At 38.5% G+C, this 20,984-nt stretch overlaps 1 protein-coding gene across 1 annotated transcript in view; it reads right to left on the reverse strand.

The window, feature by feature from the left end:
- The window catches only part of LOC128660873 (connector enhancer of kinase suppressor of ras 2-like), a 957,001-nt gene extending 939,423 nt beyond the window's left edge, over positions 1-17,578 (reverse strand). Inside the window, exons 1-2 of the mRNA XM_053714957.1 lie at positions 17,566-17,578; positions 17,286-17,449 (exon numbers count right to left, since the gene is read on the reverse strand). Coding sequence (XP_053570932.1) covers positions 17,286-17,449; positions 17,566-17,578 — 177 coding nt within the window. The remainder of the gene's footprint in view (positions 1-17,285; positions 17,450-17,565) is intronic.
- Positions 17,579-20,984: the final 3,406 nt, after the last annotated feature.

The following is a 20,984-nucleotide window of genomic DNA, read 5'->3' on the forward strand; positions in this document are numbered from 1 at the left end:
ACTACTGATCAGGCTGAACCCATGGAAGTAGGAAGTATAAAATTAACTGAGACTGAACGCTTAAGAAGACGGACTCTTGGCTTATGTCTGTACTGTGGCCTTAAAGGACATTTATTAAGGGATTGTCCTACTAGGCCAGTAAAAGCCAGGGCTTAACTCTAGTCCAGGGAACTGAGTTAAGCCAAAATAGTGGTCATTCCCTATACAAGAAACTCTTTGTTCCAGTAACTCTTCTAATTGGACAAAAGAAGATCTATACCCAAGCCCTAATTGATTCTGGTGCTGGAGGTGTGTTCATTGACTCTACATTTGTTTCTACTCATTCTATACCCTTACTAAAGAAGGAGTATTCCATTTCAGTCTCTACGGTCAGTGGAGATCCTTTGGGTTCTGGATACATTCAGTTTTCTACTCAACCCTTAATCCTCACCGTAGGAATACTTCATTCTGAGACAATTTGTTTCGATGTCATTCCCACTCCGCAATTTCCCATTATCTTGGGATTACCCTGGCTCCAGATTCACAATCCCATTTTTTCTTGGACTTTCGGTGAACTCACTTCCTGGGGATCTACATGCCAGACTAAATGTCTTCAAGAGATTACTAAGTTACCACTCACTATTGCTCTCACAGTTGAAACTCCGGAATCCTTACCTATGCATTACCATGACTTTGTGGATGTCTTCTCCAAAAAAGAAGCGGAACGTCTTCCTCCTCATCGCCCTTTTGATTGTCCCATTGACCTCCTTCCTGGGGCTGCCTATCCTCGAGGCAAAACATATCCACTTTCTAAACCAGAAAACATGGCTCTGGAAGAATATATAAAAGACAATCTGGCTAGAGGATTTATTCGACCCTCCTCTTCCCCTGTAGGGGCTGGTTTCTTTTTTGTGGGAAAAAAGGATGGCGGATTAAGACCCTGTATTGATTATCGTGGATTGAATCAGATTACCATCAAGAACAGTTATCCTCTGCCCCTTATTCCTGAACTTTTTACTTATCTTCAGGGAGCCACCATTTTCACCAAACTCGACCTACGTGGTGCATACAACTTGATCCGTATACGCAAAGGAGATGAGTGGAAGACTGCCTTTAACACTCGATTTGGGCATTATGAATATTTGGTCATGCCCTTTGGGCTATGCAATGCTCCGGCGGTTTTCCAGCATTTTGTAAATGAGATCTTTCGTGATTTTTTGAATATTTTTGTTATCATATACCTGGACGACATCTTAATTTTTTCTCAGAACCACCAAGATCATGTGCACCACGTCAAGAAAGTACTTCAACGTCTAAGAGAATTCCATCTGTTTGCTAAACTGGAGAAATGTTCTTTCCATCAAAAAATCATACCCTTTCTGGGTTATGTAATATCGGCATCTGGATTCGAAATGGACCCTACTAAACTTTCTGCCATTTTGGATTGGCCTAGACCTGATTCTTTGAAGGCTTTACAACGTTTCCTAGGCTTCGCCAATTATTACAGAAAGTTCATCAAGAATTTTGCTACTATTACTTCTCCTCTTACTTCTCTCACAAGAAAAGGACAAAACTGTAAAGTATGGCCGTCTGAGGCTATAGAAGCTTTTGAATCTCTCAAAGAAGCTTTTTCCTCAGCTCCTATCCTTCGTCATCCAAATCCTGAGTTTCAATTTATTCTGGAGGTGGATGCTTCCTCTGTTGCTGCTGGAGCGGTTCTGTCTCAACGAATACCAGAGACTGGAAGGATTCATCCTGTTGCTTTTTTCTCTAAAAAATTCACTCCTTCCGAATTTAACTATGACGTAGGGAATAAAGAGTTGCTTGCCATCAAGATGGCATTGGATGAATGGAGACATTGGCTGGAAGGTACTTCTTTGCCATTTACTATACTTACTGATCATAAGAACCTTCTGTATCTCCAAACAGCCAAACGACTAAATTCCAGGCAAGCACGCTGGTCCTTATTCTTCTCTCGGTTTCACTATAATTTGTCTTACATACCTGGTTCAAAAAATATTAAAGCAGACGCACTTTCCAGACAATTTCAAGATACCCCAGTTCCTGAGTCTGGTACCATTCTCCAACCTCATGAAGTCATTGCCCAGTTAACAACTTCTTGGTTACAAGAATTACAGTCCGCTCAAGAGCGTCTTCCTTTGTCCTGTAAACCTCCCAATGGTTTACTCTTTGTTCCTGAACGCCTTCGTTCCAAGATTTTATTTTGGGCTCATGATAGTCCCCTTTCTGGACATCCTGGCATCAGTATTACCACTCGAAACCTCAAACAACATGTCTGGTGGCCTACACTCTCTCAAGATGTGAAGGATTACGTCTCAGTATGCACACAATGTGCCATGAACAAAACTCCACGCCAACTTCCTTCAGGATTACTCCAACCATTGCCTATACCTCACCAGCCTTGGACTCATGTATCCATGGACTTTATTACCGATCTTCCCTTGTCCACTGGGAACAATACTATCTGGGTGGTGGTCGACAGGTTCACTAAGACGGCTCATTTTGTACCCTTGCCAGGATTACCATCTGCCAAAAGACTCTCTGAACTTTTTATTCTACATATTGTAAGAATCCATGGATTTCCTCTTGATATTGTTTCAGATAGAGGGGTACAATTCGTTTCTCGATTTTGGAGGTCACTTTGTAAACATTTTGGTACTACTATATCTCTCTCTACTTCTCACCACCCACAATCGAATGGTCAGACTGAAAGAGTAAACCAGTGTCTTGAAACATATCTTAGACATTATGTGGATCATTATCATTCTAACTGGACTTCTTACCTTCCTTTGGCTGAATTGGCCCATAATGCCCGGTACAATTCCTCCCTTCAGACTTCTCCTTTTCATGCAGCTTACGGATATCAGCCTAGGACGTTCCCTTTGCATACTTCCTCCACAGTGAATCCTGCTTCTGATCTTACAGCCCGAAGATTAACTCGACATTGGCAGAAGATACATCGTATTCTTTCTGTAACTTCTAGACGTTACAAGTTCTTTTCGGATCTTCGACGGAAAAAGGCTCCCAAATATCGCCCTGGTGATAAAGTTTGGATTTCCTCTCGATTTCTTCGCCTGAAACAACCTTCTAACAAATTGGGACCACGATATGTGGGTCCTTTCCGAATACTGGGTCAGGTATGTTCCACTGCTTATCGGGTAGCTTTACCCAAGTCTCTCAAAGTCCATCCGGTATTCCATGTTTCTCTTTTAAAACCTGTGATGATTAACAGGTATTCTAAGCCTTTTTCTAAACCTCCACCGTTATTGGTGCATGGACATCCTGAGTTTGAGATCAGCCATATTCTAGATTCCAAATTGCGGGGCAAGAAATTGTATTATCTCATTCATTGGAAGGGTTATCCAGTCACGGAACGTTCTTGGGAACCTGCTCATCAAGTAAATGCTCCAATATTGGTCAAGACCTTCCACAAGACTCATCCTGATAGACCTGGTCCTGTCCCCCGGAGGGGCCCTTGAGGAGGGGGTGCTGTCATGAGCGCTTCCGTTCATCGCCGTGTCGCCGCGGCTCCCGGAACTCCTCTGTGTCTCTGACGTCATGTTGCTTAGCAACATGACGCTTTCTCTCACACCCCTCTGATGACGGTTACGCTCCTGCCCTTTAAATCTCGGCGGGAGATCTGAATCTGGGCCCGTTTGTTTGTTTCCCTGGATTGTGAGTACCATATCAGTTTTATTCTTCTGTGTACCGACTTCTGCCTGCCTGACCAAGCCTCTTGCCTAATCCCTACTTGCTGATATTTGGACATTGACTTCTGCCTGCCTGACCTTGCCTGTAGCTATTACCCTTTTGCTGATATTTGGATGCCGACTTCTGCCTGCCTGACCTTGCTTTGGCCTTTACCTTTAAACCTATTCTTTGTTAAACAAGACCTGCTTAAAGGGACATTTTACTTTTACAAGCTGCAAAAGAGAACTTTGCCTTTCTGTTTGTTATACACCTGCTTAAAAGGGACATTTACTTTTACAAGCTGCAAAAGAGAACTTTGCCTTTCTGTTTGTTATACACCTGCTTAAAAGGGACATTTACTTTTACAAGCTGCAAAAGAGAACTTTGCCTTTCTGTTTGTTATAAACCTGCTTAAAGGGACATTATACTTTTACAAGCTGCAAAAGAGAACTTTGCCTTTCTGTTTGTTATACACCTGCTTAAAAGGGACATTTACTTTTACAAGCTGCAAAAGAGAACTTTGCCTTTCTGTTTGTTATAAACCTGCTTAAAGGGACATTATACTTTTACAAGCTGCAAAAGAGAACTTTTCCTTTGTTTTACAAGCCTGCTAAAGAGGACCTTTTTCAGAAGCTTCAAAGTAAGAGCATTTCCTTTTTGTTCTTTGTACTACTTAAAGGGACGTTTTATCCTTTGTGGCTTTCCTGCATTCTGGAACAATATTCATTTTTGTTATCTTCTAATCTGCTTCCTGAGTGGGTCACGTCCTGGATATTTCTCAGTGTGCTAGCGTGTGCTTTCAATTCACGCTAGCAGTTGGGTTACATCCCGGATTGATTCCAGAGCGGCTGACATGCATGATAGTTCATTGCATTTTATATGCTAAAAAATACAAATACATTGAAGTCTAAAATATTGTATGAAAATTTGCTGTAAATATTGTGAAGGTTGGGAGGCAACAAATAGTATGGATAAGGAAATGGAGAAACATATATAAATCCTGTGTTTTAAATGAGATTAAAACACCTTTATCTAGCTAGGAGACTGGAGGGATCTGAAGTATGATTTGGATTGTGATGTGGGCATTTGCCTTGGAGGTGCTGCAGAGACAGGGGACTAGTCTGGGGTCTGATGTGGACATGCGCCTGACAGGGACCCCAGGGCCAAGGCTCTGGTCTAAGTTGTGATATGCTTATATGGGTGAAAAAGTGCAATGGAGCATGGCTCTGATCTGAGGTTTGCTGAAGTATATTGTCAAGGACTGCAGGGCAATTGCTATTATCTTATATAAGGTGAGGTGTGGGCATGAGGCTTCAGGGCAATGTATCTGGCATGAGTATAATAAGAGGTCAGATGTAGCTATGTTACTGACAGGTTCAATAGAACATACAGTCCATCAAAAATGTTTTAAAAGTCAATCATTTATTTAATTACTATGATATACAATTCTAACATTTATTTCATTACTCTAATATAAAACCATCAGACGGTGCATTTTCAATGATAATCCTTGAGAAAGGCTTACCTGAAGCATGTTTGATGTTTGTTGTCTGGAAAATGCATGTTCTGATAATTATATCTTGCTTATGATTGTATGTTTTGCTGAAGTTACTATTTTGGTAATGTAGATAATTCCTCCATTTTTATGATTCCGACCATAAAGTCAAATTAACATTTTCATCATTCATATAGCATATGCAATTTTAAACAACTGTCCATTTATCTTCTTTTTGCTTCATTGTAATCTTTTGTTGAAAAAAATACATAGGTAGGCTCAGGAACAAGCATGCACTGCTTGGAGCTAGCTACTGATTGGTGGATGCACACTTTTGACTCTAGCCATTGGCTTACACACTGTGTTCAGTTAGATCCTACTAGTGTTTTGCTGCTCCTTCAACAATAGATATCAAAGGAATGAAGCACATTTGCTAATAGAAGTAAACTGGAAATTTGTTCAAACTTTGCATGCTTTACTTGAATCATAAAATAAATTTTTCGTTTGAATTAGAGTTCCTGAATGTAACCTTTATATAGGCAATTTTTCAAAGCCTGGTGTGTGCTCTGTGAAAATTTAAAGCAGCAGCTGCCTCTATGAAATAGTAGGGGGAGGGCATTAAGTATCTAAAGCTGTAAAGTATGTTGCTGTAAGAAACTGCAGGGTGAGAGTTCTGATGTTGTGGGCATATGACTTAGAGGTGTTCCAGCACCAGGAATATAAGCTGTGGTCCCATCTACCACTGCCCATTACCTGATGGTCAAATTATATTTTGATGAGGGTAGCTGGTAACCAAAGGGGTGATGTAGCTCATTGTAAAACTCATCAGCCAAGCCCTTATCTTTAATGGGGCCACAATGCAAGGATCATCCTGATGCTTGAATCTTAGGAAATGATATATATAAAACATAAAGCAAGCAGGACTACTGTATGTGAACTGGCTCCTGCCGTGCATACATGATAGTCTTGCTCTGACTCTCAGAGTCTATACGATGCATTACTGCACAAATGAGGATAGTCCTTTTATCATCCAGTAGGCAAACATCAGCAGGAAAATCCTTTAGGGAGCATTATGATTAAGTTAATCCAACTGTATAGACTATAGACTGTAAAATTTAAGTAGCGATCATAAAAAAAACAAAAAAAAAAAACCCATGCAAAACATGATCAGTGGTTCTACAAAAGTGTCATTACAGCATACTGTCAAGCTAACTGTAATGAATGATACACAAAACAGGAGCTATTTCATTTATATGGTTATATTCAATTAACATTTTTATATGCGCCTCAATTGAAATGAAGCTGCAGCAAGGTCTTTTCTCACCTGGGTCGATATTTATAGCCACATACGTTAGCTTCACTGAGACCAACCAAGGGTGTCACAGCTATTTTTCATTTCTTTTAGGCACATACAAAACCTGTTAGTGGACTGCACGCTGAAACCGGAGTAGGTATACATCCCATGCCAATGGCAAATCTCCCAGCTGTGGGAGTTTGCAAACCTTGACTCAGGCAGTAAACCCCAGACAAGCTTGGATGCAAAGCCCAATAGGAAACATCACATACAAATATTAAACACAACACACAGGATAGCCAGCACTCTTTTGTGTGCCCACAGCATGCTTTTAGGTTAGACTAACACTATGCTTTTAGCATATTTGTGTACAACACCTTGTCATATAACATATACCTTTAAATAAATGTTAAAACATGTTTTTCAATAAAAGTATAGGGTGCGCTAAAAAAAATGTCAGCTGAATTAAGATTCAGTTGGATACCAGATTGTGCGCTATACTTAGTGAGGGTCTGAGCTACTGTTCTCTCTAAGGCCAGACTTTGTGAGTGGCCCAGCAGTGAAACAGTTAATTAGTGAACCACACCCTATAGTTAGTAAACACTACACAATGCAATGGAGATTACGAGTGGAGCGCAAAATTACCCTTTCGCTAGCACAATATTTGCGCTTCACTCGTATTACCAGGGCATGCAATTGTGCGCTGATATTAGTGGTGACCCGCAATGTGAACACAACCTCGTGTTCGCATTGCATGGAAGCTTTGCACTCATGAGAGCGCGCTTCCATAGGCTCCTATGGGAGCCTTGCTCTGATGCCGTCATACACGGAACAAAACCTAAGCACAGCGAAGTGGGTAAGTTACACAGCGATGGGCAGAAAATGTAAAATATATATGTGTATGAATATATACATATATATATATTTATGTGTTTATATATATGCAAATTAACAAAAAAATATATATGTATATAAGCATATACATATATATTTATAGAGAACACACAGTTCTCCATAGACCGCTATGTAAAGGCACTTTACAGTGCGGGTTTTTTTCTAACACCCCACACGCTCACACTTTAATCCCTAAAATCTGCTTTGTCCATTTATTTAAAAAAAAAATAAAAGATGCTACATTTTTTTATTCAAAAAGGAACCTAACACTTAAGTTTGGGCGCAATTGGGGCACATTTTGAAAATTAACCAGAGATATGATCTATGGTTAATTTCCGTAGCGCTACTTGCTACTGTGAGCTTGTGGTAGCAATAACCAGCCACTTGTATTGGCTGGTTATTTATTGTGCGCCCGTGAATGGATGAATTTGTCCGTTCACGGGCGTGCAATAAATTAGCTCTCCATTTGTAATCTATCTCTAACTGTTTCAATGCTGGGCCGCTCACAAAATCTGGCCCACTGGTCTGAGCACAAGGCAACGCACACTGAGGCGTAATTTACCGCAAAATGTTTAATTAAAAGTGAAACACTTTGCAGCGCTTTGATAGTTTTGCCTGCTTTCCTGTAATTAAAATCTTAAAATTTTCAAAGTGAACATTTTATAAGTGAGGCATTAGCAATATAGCAATAGAAATATACAAGAATTGAACAAGGATTGGGAAAGGGGCAAGACACAAGGCAAGTACTTTTGATATGTTTGATATACCTTACTGTTTTCAAATCCAATTGCTACTGTACTACTGTGTCTTATGTGTTTAGCTGGTTCCCTCTTTTGTAAAAATGCCTAATATCTTCTTATTCCTTTTTGCTGCCTTCTGTCTCTATAACAAACTACATTACTCAATTACTCCTTCTCCCTCTCCACCTTCACTGTTTATTAGCCCATCTCTCTTAAACTCACATTACTTTTGTACTCATGAACTTTACCTATTCCTAAACACTCTCTCTCCCCCCTGCACCTTGTCTCAAAAGCAGTCTCACTACTGCAAATCTGTATCTCATCTTATGTTACTCTCCCTCTTGCTTCTACTAACTGCTGGCGACATCTCCCCTAATCCTGGTCCCCAACAACTGCCTAGCCGTGCACATCCATGTGTACCATCCCACAGACTCAAAAAACAAAACTCTGACAACCTTACTCACATTCATCTTGCATCAAAAGCCACTTCCCCTTTCACTTGTGCACTTTGGAACTCTTGCTCTGTTTGCAACAAACTCACTTCTATACATGACCTCTTTATCTCCCGCTCCCTCAACCTTCTGGCCCTAACAGAAACCTGGCTCTCTCCCCTAGACACAGCATCCACTGCTGCTCTGTCACATGGGGGTCTCCACTTCAGCCACACTCCTAGGTCTGGTAATAGACAAGGAAGTGGTGTTGGTATTTTACTTTCCTTTCATTGCACCTTTCAACAAATACACCCCATCTCTTCCCTCACATTTTCTTCATTTGAAACCCACATGATTCGCGTATTCTCTCCTCTTTCTATACGTGTCGCAGTCATATACCGTCCTCCTGGCTCCTCAACTAAATTTCTAGATCACTTGGCTGCATGGCTACCTTATTTCCTTTCCTCAGACACCCCTTCCCTCATTCTTGGTGACTTCAACATCCCTCTTGACAACCCCACTGCCTCCTCTGCAAAACAACTTCTGCAACTCACTTCCTCTTTTGGTTTGTCACAATGGACTGATTCTCCCACTCACAAAGATGGTCACTCCCTTGACCTGATCTTTAGCTATTGATGCACCCTCTCAAACTTCACAAACTCCCCCTTTCCTCTTTCTGACCACCATCTCCTTACTTGCAACATATCATCCCTCCCTACAACTCTCCCTCCTTCTGCTCCTCACACCAAACTTCACAGAAGCATTACGTCATTAGATCAACAACAGCTTTCTAATTCCATCAAACCTCTCCTCTCATCCTTCTCCTCCTTTTCATGCCCTGACCAATCTATCTGCCACTATAATTCCACCCTTACATCCGTCCTTGACAATCTCGCCCCTCTTACCATAGCTCGGAAATCAAACACTCATCCTCAGCCCTGGCATACTCCACTGACGCGATACCTACGCAGATGTTCCCGTACTGCTGAGCGGCACTGGAGAAAATCTAGGCGTTCAGCTGATTTTCAACACTACAAATTTATCTTGAACTCCTACTACTCTGCCCTTAATTTCCATAAGCAACATTACTTCTCTACTCTTATCTCTAATCTTTCTTCAAACCCAAAACGTTTGTTCTCCACTTTCAATACTCTTCTCCGCCCTCCCCCACCTCCTAATACAACTTCTCTGTCAGCTCAAGACTTTGCCAACCACTTCAATAACAAAATCAACTCCATCAGAAATGAAATCAGCTCTCAACATAATTCTATTCCCTCACCCCCTCAAATGCTCTCAATCAACCACAACCCACATAACCTTAAACTTAGCTCATTCTCCTCTGTTACTGAGGAAGACGTTTCGGCACTTATACTGCGCTCTCACCTCACTACCTGTCCCCTTGACCCTATCCCCTCACAGCTACTCCCCTCCCTCTCTGCCACCCTTACCCCTATACTCACACACACTTTCAACCTCTCCTTCAGCACCGGTATATTTCCCTCATCGCTGAAACATGCACTGGTCACACCTATCCTCAAAAAACCTTCCCTTGATCCTACCTCCCCATCCAACTACCGCCCTATTTCCCTCCTCCCTCTTGCATCAAAGCTTCTCGAAAAACTAGTTTATGCACGCCTTTCCCATTTCCTTACAATAAACTCCCTCCTTGACCCATTGCAATCTGGATTTCGTCCCTATCACTCCACAGAAACAGCAATTGTTAAGGTTACCAACGACCTACTTACAGCAAAATCAAAAGGCCACTTCTCTCTGCTTATTCTCCTTGATCTGTCCGCAGCCTTTGACACTGTTGACCACCCTCTCTTGCTCCAAACCCTCCAATCCTTCGGCATATGTGACTCAGCCCTCTCGTGGTTCTCTTCCTACCTGTCAAACCGTTCCTTTAGTGTAGCCTTCTCTGGGGCTTCCTCTGCCCAGTCACCACTTTCTGTCGGAGTACCGCAAGGCTCTGTCCTCGGTCCCCTTCTCTTCTCAATCTACACGTCATCACTAGGTTCCCTAATAAAGTCCCATGGTTTACAATATCATTTGTATGCCGACGACACTCAAATCTACTTCTCTGCACCAGACCTTTCTCATTCCTTGCTAACCCGTGTCACTAACTGTCTTTCTCACATCTCCAACTGGATGTCCTCTCACTACCTCAAGCTAAATCTCTCCAAAACGGAGCTCCTTATTTTCCCCCCTTCTTCAAAACTCTCCACCCCCAATCTCTCTATAACTGTCGACAACTCCATCATTACCCCACCCCGCATGCCCGATGTCTCGGGGTCACATTTGACTCAGATCTTTCTTTCACTCCTCACATTCAGTCTTTGGCTAAAGCCTGCCGCTTCCACCTTAAAAACATCTCTAAAATTAGACACTTCCTTACACAAGACACAACTAAGATTTTAATCCACTCTCTCATCCTCTCCCGCCTCGATTACTGCAACTCTGTCCTCTCTGGTCTCCCCACCTACCGCCTAGCTCCTTTACAATCCTTAATGAATGCCTCTGCCAGACTCATCTAACTTACAAGTCGCTCTTCATCTGCTGCACCTCTCTGCCAATCTCTTCACTGGCTTCCTCTTGCCTCTAGGATCAAACACAAAATTCTCACTCTGACATACAAAGCCCTCAACTGCACTGCTCCCCCCTATATCTCAGATCTTGTCTCCAGATACTCTCCTTCCCGTCCCCTTTGCTCTGCTCAAGACCTCCTACTCTCCTCCTCTCTTGTCACCTCATCACACTCCCGTTTACAGGACTTCTCCAGACTGGCTCCCATCTTGTGGAACTCTCTGCCTCGCTCCACAAGACTCTCTTCTAGTTTTAAAAGCTTCAAGTGCTCCCTAAAGACTCTACTGTTCAGGGATGCATACAACCTACGCTAACCTTACTTTATACCAGTTCCTCTCCTCCATTGCTATCCCCTGAACCCCCCTAGCATGTAAGCTTAAGAGTCCAGCTGTTTGTTGATCACCTTCTCAAGAGCTGACTACAACAATGCAACTCTTGGCAGGGCCCTCTACCCATTTGATCCCTATAACTGTTTTTTTTTGTACTCCGCCTTTGTTAATAGCGCTGCGGAATCTGTTGGCGCTCTACAAATAACCGATAATAATAATAATAATAATAATTAAAATTGTGCTTTTCCATTGCCCACAAAAATGCAGGAGTGCAGTCCTGAAGTTGTGAGCTTTTCAGTTCCTGTTAGAAATGGAAGTGCAGAATATTCCACACAGCCATTGGCTGTACACTCTAGTGACCTATTTTTAACTGTCTCTAATTGGCCACAGCAGAGAAGGTAACCTAAGTTACAACATGGCAGCTCCCATTGTTTTATAGACATTAAAACTTTACCCTTATTTTGTCAATATTTAAACAGCTAATGAAAGTTTAAAAAATAAATCTACATGTTATTCTCAGACTAATCCTTTCTTTGAATGCATCATTATATCTAGCATTTATTTAGTGTTTAATGTCCCTTTAAAACCTTTATTTTGTATGTAGATATTTTCCAAAGCATTGAATATTGTCTGATGCATGGTTTAAAAAAATGACTTTAGAAACACATTAAACAGGTTGAGATTGTAATATAAAATGCAACATCACTATATACTTTCATTATTTATTTTGTCACCTTTTCCTGTAATTTAAATGTATAGAAAAGTAAAAAGTTAAATGTACATGGGTGAATTTCAATTTGAAATAGAAGCATTTTTTGCAATATTTTTCCATTAGCAAAAGTGTTTTTCTGTGGCATACGCACATATCCTGTGAGGGCCTGTGCACTATTATTCAACCTTCTCAGAGAGCTGCTGGTGGTGTGTAGTTGCTTCTGAAGATGCTTCTGCTGACTCTGTGGTGTTTGAATACTGGTGCTAGGCATATGTGCGTATGCTGCAGGAAAAATCATAACTTTTAGAAGAAGCATTTTTGCTAATGGAAGTATATTGCAAAAATGCTTCTATTTAAAATTGAAATGCAATCATGCACATTTGATTTTTGACCTTTCTGTTCCTTAACTGTTTAAATTTTAAGAGACGCTGTATTTTACTCTGCTTTAAAGCTTTAATATATTCCCAATGCTCTATCTTACCCGCTGGATTGTATTAAATTGTTTATATATAAGTACTTTACCTTTATTTTGTTATTTAAAAATATAATTTTATATGTTGAAACCACCATATACTGCAGCATTCTCAATGGAAAAAGTATGTAAACCATAGGCAACAAACAGGTCAAGTTTCTAGGGGGGTAGGAGAGATAGCTACTACTATTTTTATTTTTTGTGCTCCTATCTCTAACCCGACAAGCGCAAAAAGCCAAACTTAGAATATTGTGTGAGCGTTCACGTATTCCCCCATAGAAGTCAATGGAAAAAAAAAGTTGAAAAAACACCCCACTCTCACTCAAACCCGATCACATATTCTCACGTGCGCTAACCTGACATGAAAATATGAATATTTCACATTCCAATGTTCTTCACATAACGTAATATGTTCTATTTATTTATTTACAACGAAATATTTCTACATATATGTTTTTTTAAAAAAAAATATAGATCTATACCTATATTTATAGATGATTATATATAGGTATAGATATATACAGATATTTAGTATTTTTTATTAATATTATCGGTTATTTGTAGAGCGCCAGCAGATTCCACAGCGTTAATTCTATTTATAAGTACATAAAACATATTCTGCTATTTGCAGAACATTGGAATGTGAAATATTTACAGCAAATACACAGTATAACACTTTATTAAATTTTAATATTGCATAAATATGCTTTTTCATGTTTTCATCTACTTAACTGCAATGGGCTCCAATGCACCTACATATATGTCTATATATTTGTACATATGGATTTATGTGTTTGTATTTGTATATATGTCTGTAAATACATATATACACATAATAAATTCATATGTACACATATATATATATATATATATATATATATATAGATAAACATATAAATCTTTTCACATGTATACCTTTAAAGCCCTTTGCCTGCCTTTTTTTTCCTTATACCTGAGACCTCCTATCTTTGAGCCCTAATAACTTTTGTGTGCAATATTTTTTTGAAATAATTTTTATTAGATAGTGTTATTATGAGTGTAACTACTATACTTTGTAATGTATTTTTTATGTGTTTTGCACAACTTTTTAGTTTTGCAAATCAGTTAACCAGAGCTCTGAAGTCTCAGTAATCATTCTAGCATAAATCGTGATTGTGCTCAAGTGATCGTGTTTCTTTCAACTCGTAATACCAGCGGTAAGCCCGACGAGCGCAAGCACCGGCGATAAACCCCTTGTAGCGCTCCACTCGTAATCTGGCCCATAGAAAGATAAGATTACTGCTCTTACTGCCCGTTGAAATGGGCATGTTCTTGCAAAAAATGGATCGAGGCTTCAATAAGCAAAATATAGGTATTTAATTTACAAAATTAAAACTAAAGGAGCAATTTCCTATACAGGCCATCTGGAACAAATTAATGGGAAACCAATTTTACAATACAATGTCCATTTCAGTTGACACTAACAAAAAGGTAACTGTTTAGATCAGGGGTGCCTAATAGGTATATCGGGATCTACCAATCAACCAATCAATGTAGATGATTTTTGAACAACAACACAATTGGCCTATCAAAATGGTTGAGTGAGTACTCTCCCAATGGATATGGCGGTATAGTGTAGTTAGAAGGGTAAGCGTTAATAGATAGAAAAAGTAAAGTCGGAGGCTGCTATGCTAAAGGAACAAGTCTGATTGACGTCTGGCAAATGAACATGTTGACCCGGTAAGAAATGGCCTACAAGGACTCAAATGTTACAATAGTAGTTTACTTGACAGTGGCCTCAAAGAGCTATATATTTTGTCAATTATTTATTGGGTTAAAAGAGCTAATAACCTAGAGGTTTATGGATAGATGGCAAACAAGGTGTAAGGCAAAGGCTGTAATATTCATTACAACTAAACCTGTTACTTTAAATTTTAAAGGGACATTAAAAGCTAGATATTCACAGCAAAGATTGGCCTGAGGATAAAATAGATATGTTTTTAAAATTATATTAGTTGTTTAAATATTGGAAAAAAGTGTAAATGTTTAGTGTCCACAAAGCAATGCGTGCCGCCATTTTGTAACCTAGCTTTTTCCTTTCCTGTTGCAGCCAATCAGGAACCGTCACGATAGATTACTGGGTAAGATATAGCAGTATTATGTCTGATATATATTGTTTTTTTACTACATATAATTAAACATTTTGTGTGTTTAAAGTTGCTTTAAATTGCAAAGACCATTAAAATAGTGCTCCAAATATATTTATATATGTTACAAAGTATTTGTTTGCATAAAAAATCACGTCACATGTCAAAAAAAAATAAATATTATTTGTTATCAGTGCACAGGCAAACTGCAAAGTATAGGTGCATAATCATATTCATTAATATATTGCACATATCTCATGAAATAAACTACTGTTCTTTTGCAACCCTGTTTGCACGCATATAATATAACCCATACGTTGTTCATAAGTTTTCAATAATATAAAATGAGACTTAACGTCATAAGACAAAAGACAAACTATTTATCCAATACAAACAGAACATAAACCAAAAAACATAATTCAATTCAAACATAAAGACATTCACAACTATTCTTTCTATCTTATTTATCAGGTACATAAAGTGACCTACAAGAGGCAATTGCAGCATCAGTCAGATCTAGGAGGACGTTCTGAAGGTTTTGTAAAAGGAAATGATGATTCATAAGTTCTTTATCTCCTCTACATTTCAGGAGAGACATAGGGGTAGATTTATTATGCAGCGTATGCTGCTGTTTCCGCGCAATCCTTTAGGCTCGCCGGAAACATAAGTTAAGAAGCAGCGGCCATAAGATTGGCCGGAAATCTGCAGGGGACGGAATTGCACAAGCATGTCACTAGAAATGCTTGTGCAATGTTAAATGCTGACAGCATATGCTGTCTGCATTTATCGATGTCGGGTGGACATGATTCGCTACAGCGGATCATGACAGCCCGTCATTTGATATATCTACCCCATATACACAGTAAAATGCAAGTTGTATTCATTTTTATTTATTTTCACTTTGTTAAAGGGACAATAAAGTCAAAATTAAACTTTCATGAATCAGGTAGAACATGCAATTTTAACCTTTCTTTACTTCTATTATCTACTTTACTTTGTTCTCTTGGTATCCTTTTTTGAGAAGCATACCTAAGTAGGCTAAGGAGCAGCTGCACATATATACCTCATGTTATTGGTTCACCCATGTTCATTGCTGTTTCTTCAACAAAGGATACCAAGAGAATAAATCAAATTAGAATAATAGAAGTAAATTGGAAAATTGTATGTTTTATCTGAATCATAAAATAAAATTGGGTAACTGTGCACACATGCTAACTCAAACCACCTGGGTGTATGCAAGTATTCTGCAAGCCTGGTCAACATTTACTTTTGAAATGACATGAAAAAAAAGTCAAATTACACCCTAACCAAAAAAGATTATAGTAAAAAAAAGTAGGGCTTTTCTGACTATAATCTTTTTTGGTTAGGGTGTAATTTAATTTTTTTTCACACCTTAGGGGGTGGGGGCTGGGGGGGGCTGCAACATTTTGAGTGCCTAGGGCAGCACAAACCCTAAATACCCCACTGGTGCATCCATAAAAAAGGTCCTGGGGACAGAACCCTGAATACAGTGGCCACTATCTCTGATAGGTTGTGAGCTACTAGCTAGTAGAGATATGCAGTTTCCCTGAATATTCATTGCCTGCACTATTTGGTTTTAGTTTTTTTTTTAGACATTCGTTTTTGTTAAAAAATTATAAATGTTTAGAAGCTACAGGTCAAAAGTTGACCTGTAGCTACAAATACTTACCTTAACACTCTCTGGAGAGCTCGCTAGCCCGATCCTCTTCTTGCCAGAGCCCCGGCCGCGCTAACACCTGGCTTAATGCTCTCAGTTCCCAGGACCTGCACTTACTTTCCTGTTAGCGCTGCTGGGGTTCTGGCAACAAGAGGGTTGGGTCAGCGCGCTCTCCAGCGTATTAAACCCTTAAAAAAAATAAAGGAAATGAATGAATACTGACGAATTTCATCAGTAGTTTAATTTTGTTTTACTTGGTGCATTCATTCAGATTTTCGTTTTCATTTTAAAAAACGAAAATCCCATTTTCGTGACGAATGTGCATTCATCCAAAAACGAATGCTAGCAGTCACAGCATACTGCAATGAATGTAGGTCAGTGGCTCCAGTCTTTGACCATTAACACAATCATATCTAAATGACTTTGCGTGCTTTTCCTTACATAAATTGTTTATTTGGCCTTTAAATATTTTCCTAGTTCTTCTGACTTGCTCATATTATTTCAGACAGTGGACTTTTAGGCACGCAAGAGCCTCAGTCTTTATAGAATGCATGATTTGTATATAAACAAAGATAGCTTGGCACAGCAAGAATAATTACGCAATTACTTCTTTTGTAATTGTTCATATTTTAAAGCCATCTGGCACATGTTCTTTACAAAAAAAGATTAGATATTGTATGAAGAAAATGTAGCAAATAATTGTCAAGAAGAGCTTGTAAAAAAAAAATATATATACACAAAATCTCTAAGCAAAACATATTTTTTTCCTGACATACACAAAATTGAGAATCACTTTTTTCCGCCTTGGAAAAATATATAAAAAAACAAACAGTTGTCTCACCAAAGCGCACAGCAGATCAACTGCTTCCAAAATCAATTCCTGGTGCCCAATTCGAGTCACACCCAGTTCTTCTAGTTCCTGGTGAGTAATATGTAGTAGCTGCTCCCCATTAATCTTCTCCCTCTCAAAATTTTTAATGTACTGTTGAAGGCAATCGTCCAGACCTAGTAATGAAGACAAATTCAGAGCATGTTACACCAGGAGAGACAATCATTCTGCAGGTGCTACTTATTATCCAATGGATAAGGAGATTTCTTTGGCATTGTGTCTCCTAGTTTACAATAAGAGGACATACATGTTATATTTTCTGAATTAAAAAAAAAGATGTACATAGCAATTGGTGCACAGATTAGAATTCCAAATAACATAGGAAACCTGTTTAGCTAAATTTAAATACAGTGATTGAAATCTGGAGGATTGTCATTAAATATGTTATGTATAGTAAAACACATTTGCAATATACTTTCATTGTTTATTTTGTCCCTTTTCCAAGTAATTTAAAGTGATGGTAAATCCAAGCGTTTAACAAACGCTAACATTTACAATCACTAAAAATAAAGTGATTAAACAAGTAAAAAAGGGTGCTAAACACACCCTTTCTGTGCCGTTGCACAGAGCTAAACTCAGCGACTCCGGCTGCCCGCGGCACATAGATCTTCTACCAATGATGTGCCTCTAGCACCTCCTATTGCGTGCATACAGAAACCTGTCAGTTGACACGCATGGCTATTGGTTCAGAGGTGCAAATGTCACCTCATTGAAGGAGATCGATGTGGCCAGCCAGAGCCGCTGAGTTTAGCGCTGTGCAACGGCACAGAAAGGGTGAGTTTAGCACCCTTTTTTACTTGTTTGATCACTTTATTTTTAGTGATGGTAAATCCTAGCGTTTGTTTACCTCACTGAAAAAATGAGCAGTGCTATGGGTCGCCAGAGCCGCTAAGCTTAGCAGTAAAGCTGTGGAGAAATAAAGGCACCTTTTCATTAGTTTTTTTTAAACTGATGAATGATGGTGGTCTTTATTTTAAGTGATGATAAATCCTAGCGTTTTTTAAATGCTAGGATATACCATCACTTTAAGGCTAACCCTGCTACACATCTGTCCCTGACTAGCTTTAACAAATAAGAACTACCATGGGTAACCTTGTCATGCCAGATTGGCTCCTCAAAATGAGTCAAGTGGTAGGTGGAGTTTGGCTCTTGGAAAACAATTTCTGCAAACACAATGTTAATTGGTTTGAAGAATGTTTAAACTTTGCTGATATGTTAATATATAGCAACAACTGAAATGTCTTGTAATTACAAGGTGTTTATTGCCTGTTTAAATAACTTAAGGGATATGAAACCCAAAAATGTTCTTTTGTGATTCAGATAGAACATACTATTTTTTTTAAAAGTTTCAAATTTACTTATTTTTATCAAATTTGCTTTGTTCCAATCATTCTGTATTGAAGAGATACCTAAGTAGGAATCTGGAGCACTACATGGCAGGAAATAGTGCTGCCATCTAGTGATCTTGTAAATGGAGAACATTCTTGCAAAACTGCTGCTATAGAGTGCTCCAGAAATGGGCTGGCTCCTAAGCATACGTCCCTGCTTTTCAACAAAAGATACCAAGAGAATGTAGAAAAATTGATAATATAAGAAAATTAGAATGTTGTTTAAAACTGCATACTATGGGGCTGATTTATGTAGCTGCAAATGCAGTTGTTTCCACGTGAGCTGCTCCCTAACTCATCCGCCACCACTGAGGCGGCGGACAACAATCATTCCAAAAAGATACGATCGGGATTATTGACACCCCCTGCTAGCATGTCCGACCGCATCTTCATAAATCGGCCCCTATATCCGAATCATAAAATAAAAAATAAAATAAAAAATGATAGCTTGATGTTGGAATTCTTTAAAGGAACCTTACCCATACAGTATAAATGACTAATTAAGGGCCAGATTACAAGTGGAGCACTGACAGTTATGCGCAAGCGAAAAGGGCCTTAATTTGGGTGTTTGTGCGCATTGGGTTTACACTAGAATAATTACCGCATCCTCGCAAAACAAAACAAAAATGTGATTGTCTGGATTTGTTTCCACATTTTGTCTCTCATAGTTGAGGTATACGTATGATGAAAATTACAGGACTCTCTCATCTTCTTAAGTGGGAGAACTTGCACAATTGGTGGCTGACTAAATACTTTTATATATATATATATATATATATATATATATATATATATATATATAAAAAAAAATTTATGTGTGTACATATGTATTTATATGTGTATATATGTATTTACAGACATACAGGTATATACAGATATAAACACATAAATACATGTACACATATGTAGACATATATAAGTGCATTGCAAGTAGATTAAAACATGTATTTAAGGGAAATATTTCAAATTCCAATGTTCTGCACATAGCAGAATGTTTTATGTATTTATAAAAAGATATTTATATATATATATATATATATATATACTTTATATAAATAAATAGCCACAATTAATATAATACACTCCCAGAGATACACAGACAGGCGAACGCCCGACGTGCGTTTTGCCTGAGATGTGTATCTCTGGGAGTGTATTATATTAATTGTTGTTAACTGTGGGTCCTTTGAGACTTTATCATCATTTTTTCGATCAATTATGCAGTGGATATTGCCCTGATCTGAAATAAACTCAGAATAAGCCCATTTCCTAATCACACCCCTTTATGGTGTCTCATAAAAAAATAGTCTGTACGTGCCTAGGGATCTTCTTTTTTTTTCCGCTGAATACTACACAGTGGGCCTCTTTATCCAACTACACTTGTATTACAGCAGCCTATGATCGATAGTGACTATACTACTTTATTTTGTTATATTAGATTGTTTTTTTGTATCATTAACCAGAGCCACAGAGTGTTATTTGGGAACATTTTGTTTAATTTTAATTGTTTTTTTATTTCAGTACCTTGTTGGTACTATATCTTTATCCTTTAAGTATAATTTAATAAAAGTTATGTTTTAAGTGTGAACCTCCTTTAACGTCCTCAGTCTAATTAAGTGAGTGCCTTTGGGGATATTCCTGTTTTGTTTCTTTGAGATATTGGCTATTGATACTATATACCCTGGCATCCCCCCCCCCCCACTCTCCTTCTCAGTGTTTGTCGAGTGTATGGGTCAATGACTGAGTCAATTACAGACCACTATATTTAGTGTAGCATCCTCCCCCCCATTCGTTTATATATATAAATATATATATATATATATATATATATATATATATGAATAAACTGTATATTTACAATAACATATCCCTGTATCTGAAGAACATTGAAATGTGGAATCTGACTCCTGTCGGGTTAACTTGCGGGCAATAGGTGTTAGATTTTTTTCTTCTTCTGCGTTCTCCATTGAGGTCTATGGGGAGAATATGTCTATGAGGTTGCAGTATTGCAAAGCCTGCAAATTTGCGTGCATCGCGTTTCATGCATGTTCAATTTTTTTCAACTTGTAATACACACACAACTCGACGCATGCAAAAAGTTCACTTCTTGTGATGTTTATGCTCGAGCCACTTCTAATATGACCCAGAATGTATATTTATGATTGCAATAAAGACTGGATGCTAAAAAATAAATAATTATAAAATAATAATTATAAATTGCTGCAAGAAAAAATTGTTAATTGTTTATAATAATGTTTAGACAAAA

Source organism: Bombina bombina, chromosome 1, assembly GCF_027579735.1.
Source record: "Bombina bombina isolate aBomBom1 chromosome 1, aBomBom1.pri, whole genome shotgun sequence".
In the NCBI taxonomy this organism is placed as follows: domain Eukaryota; kingdom Metazoa; phylum Chordata; class Amphibia; order Anura; family Bombinatoridae; genus Bombina; species Bombina bombina.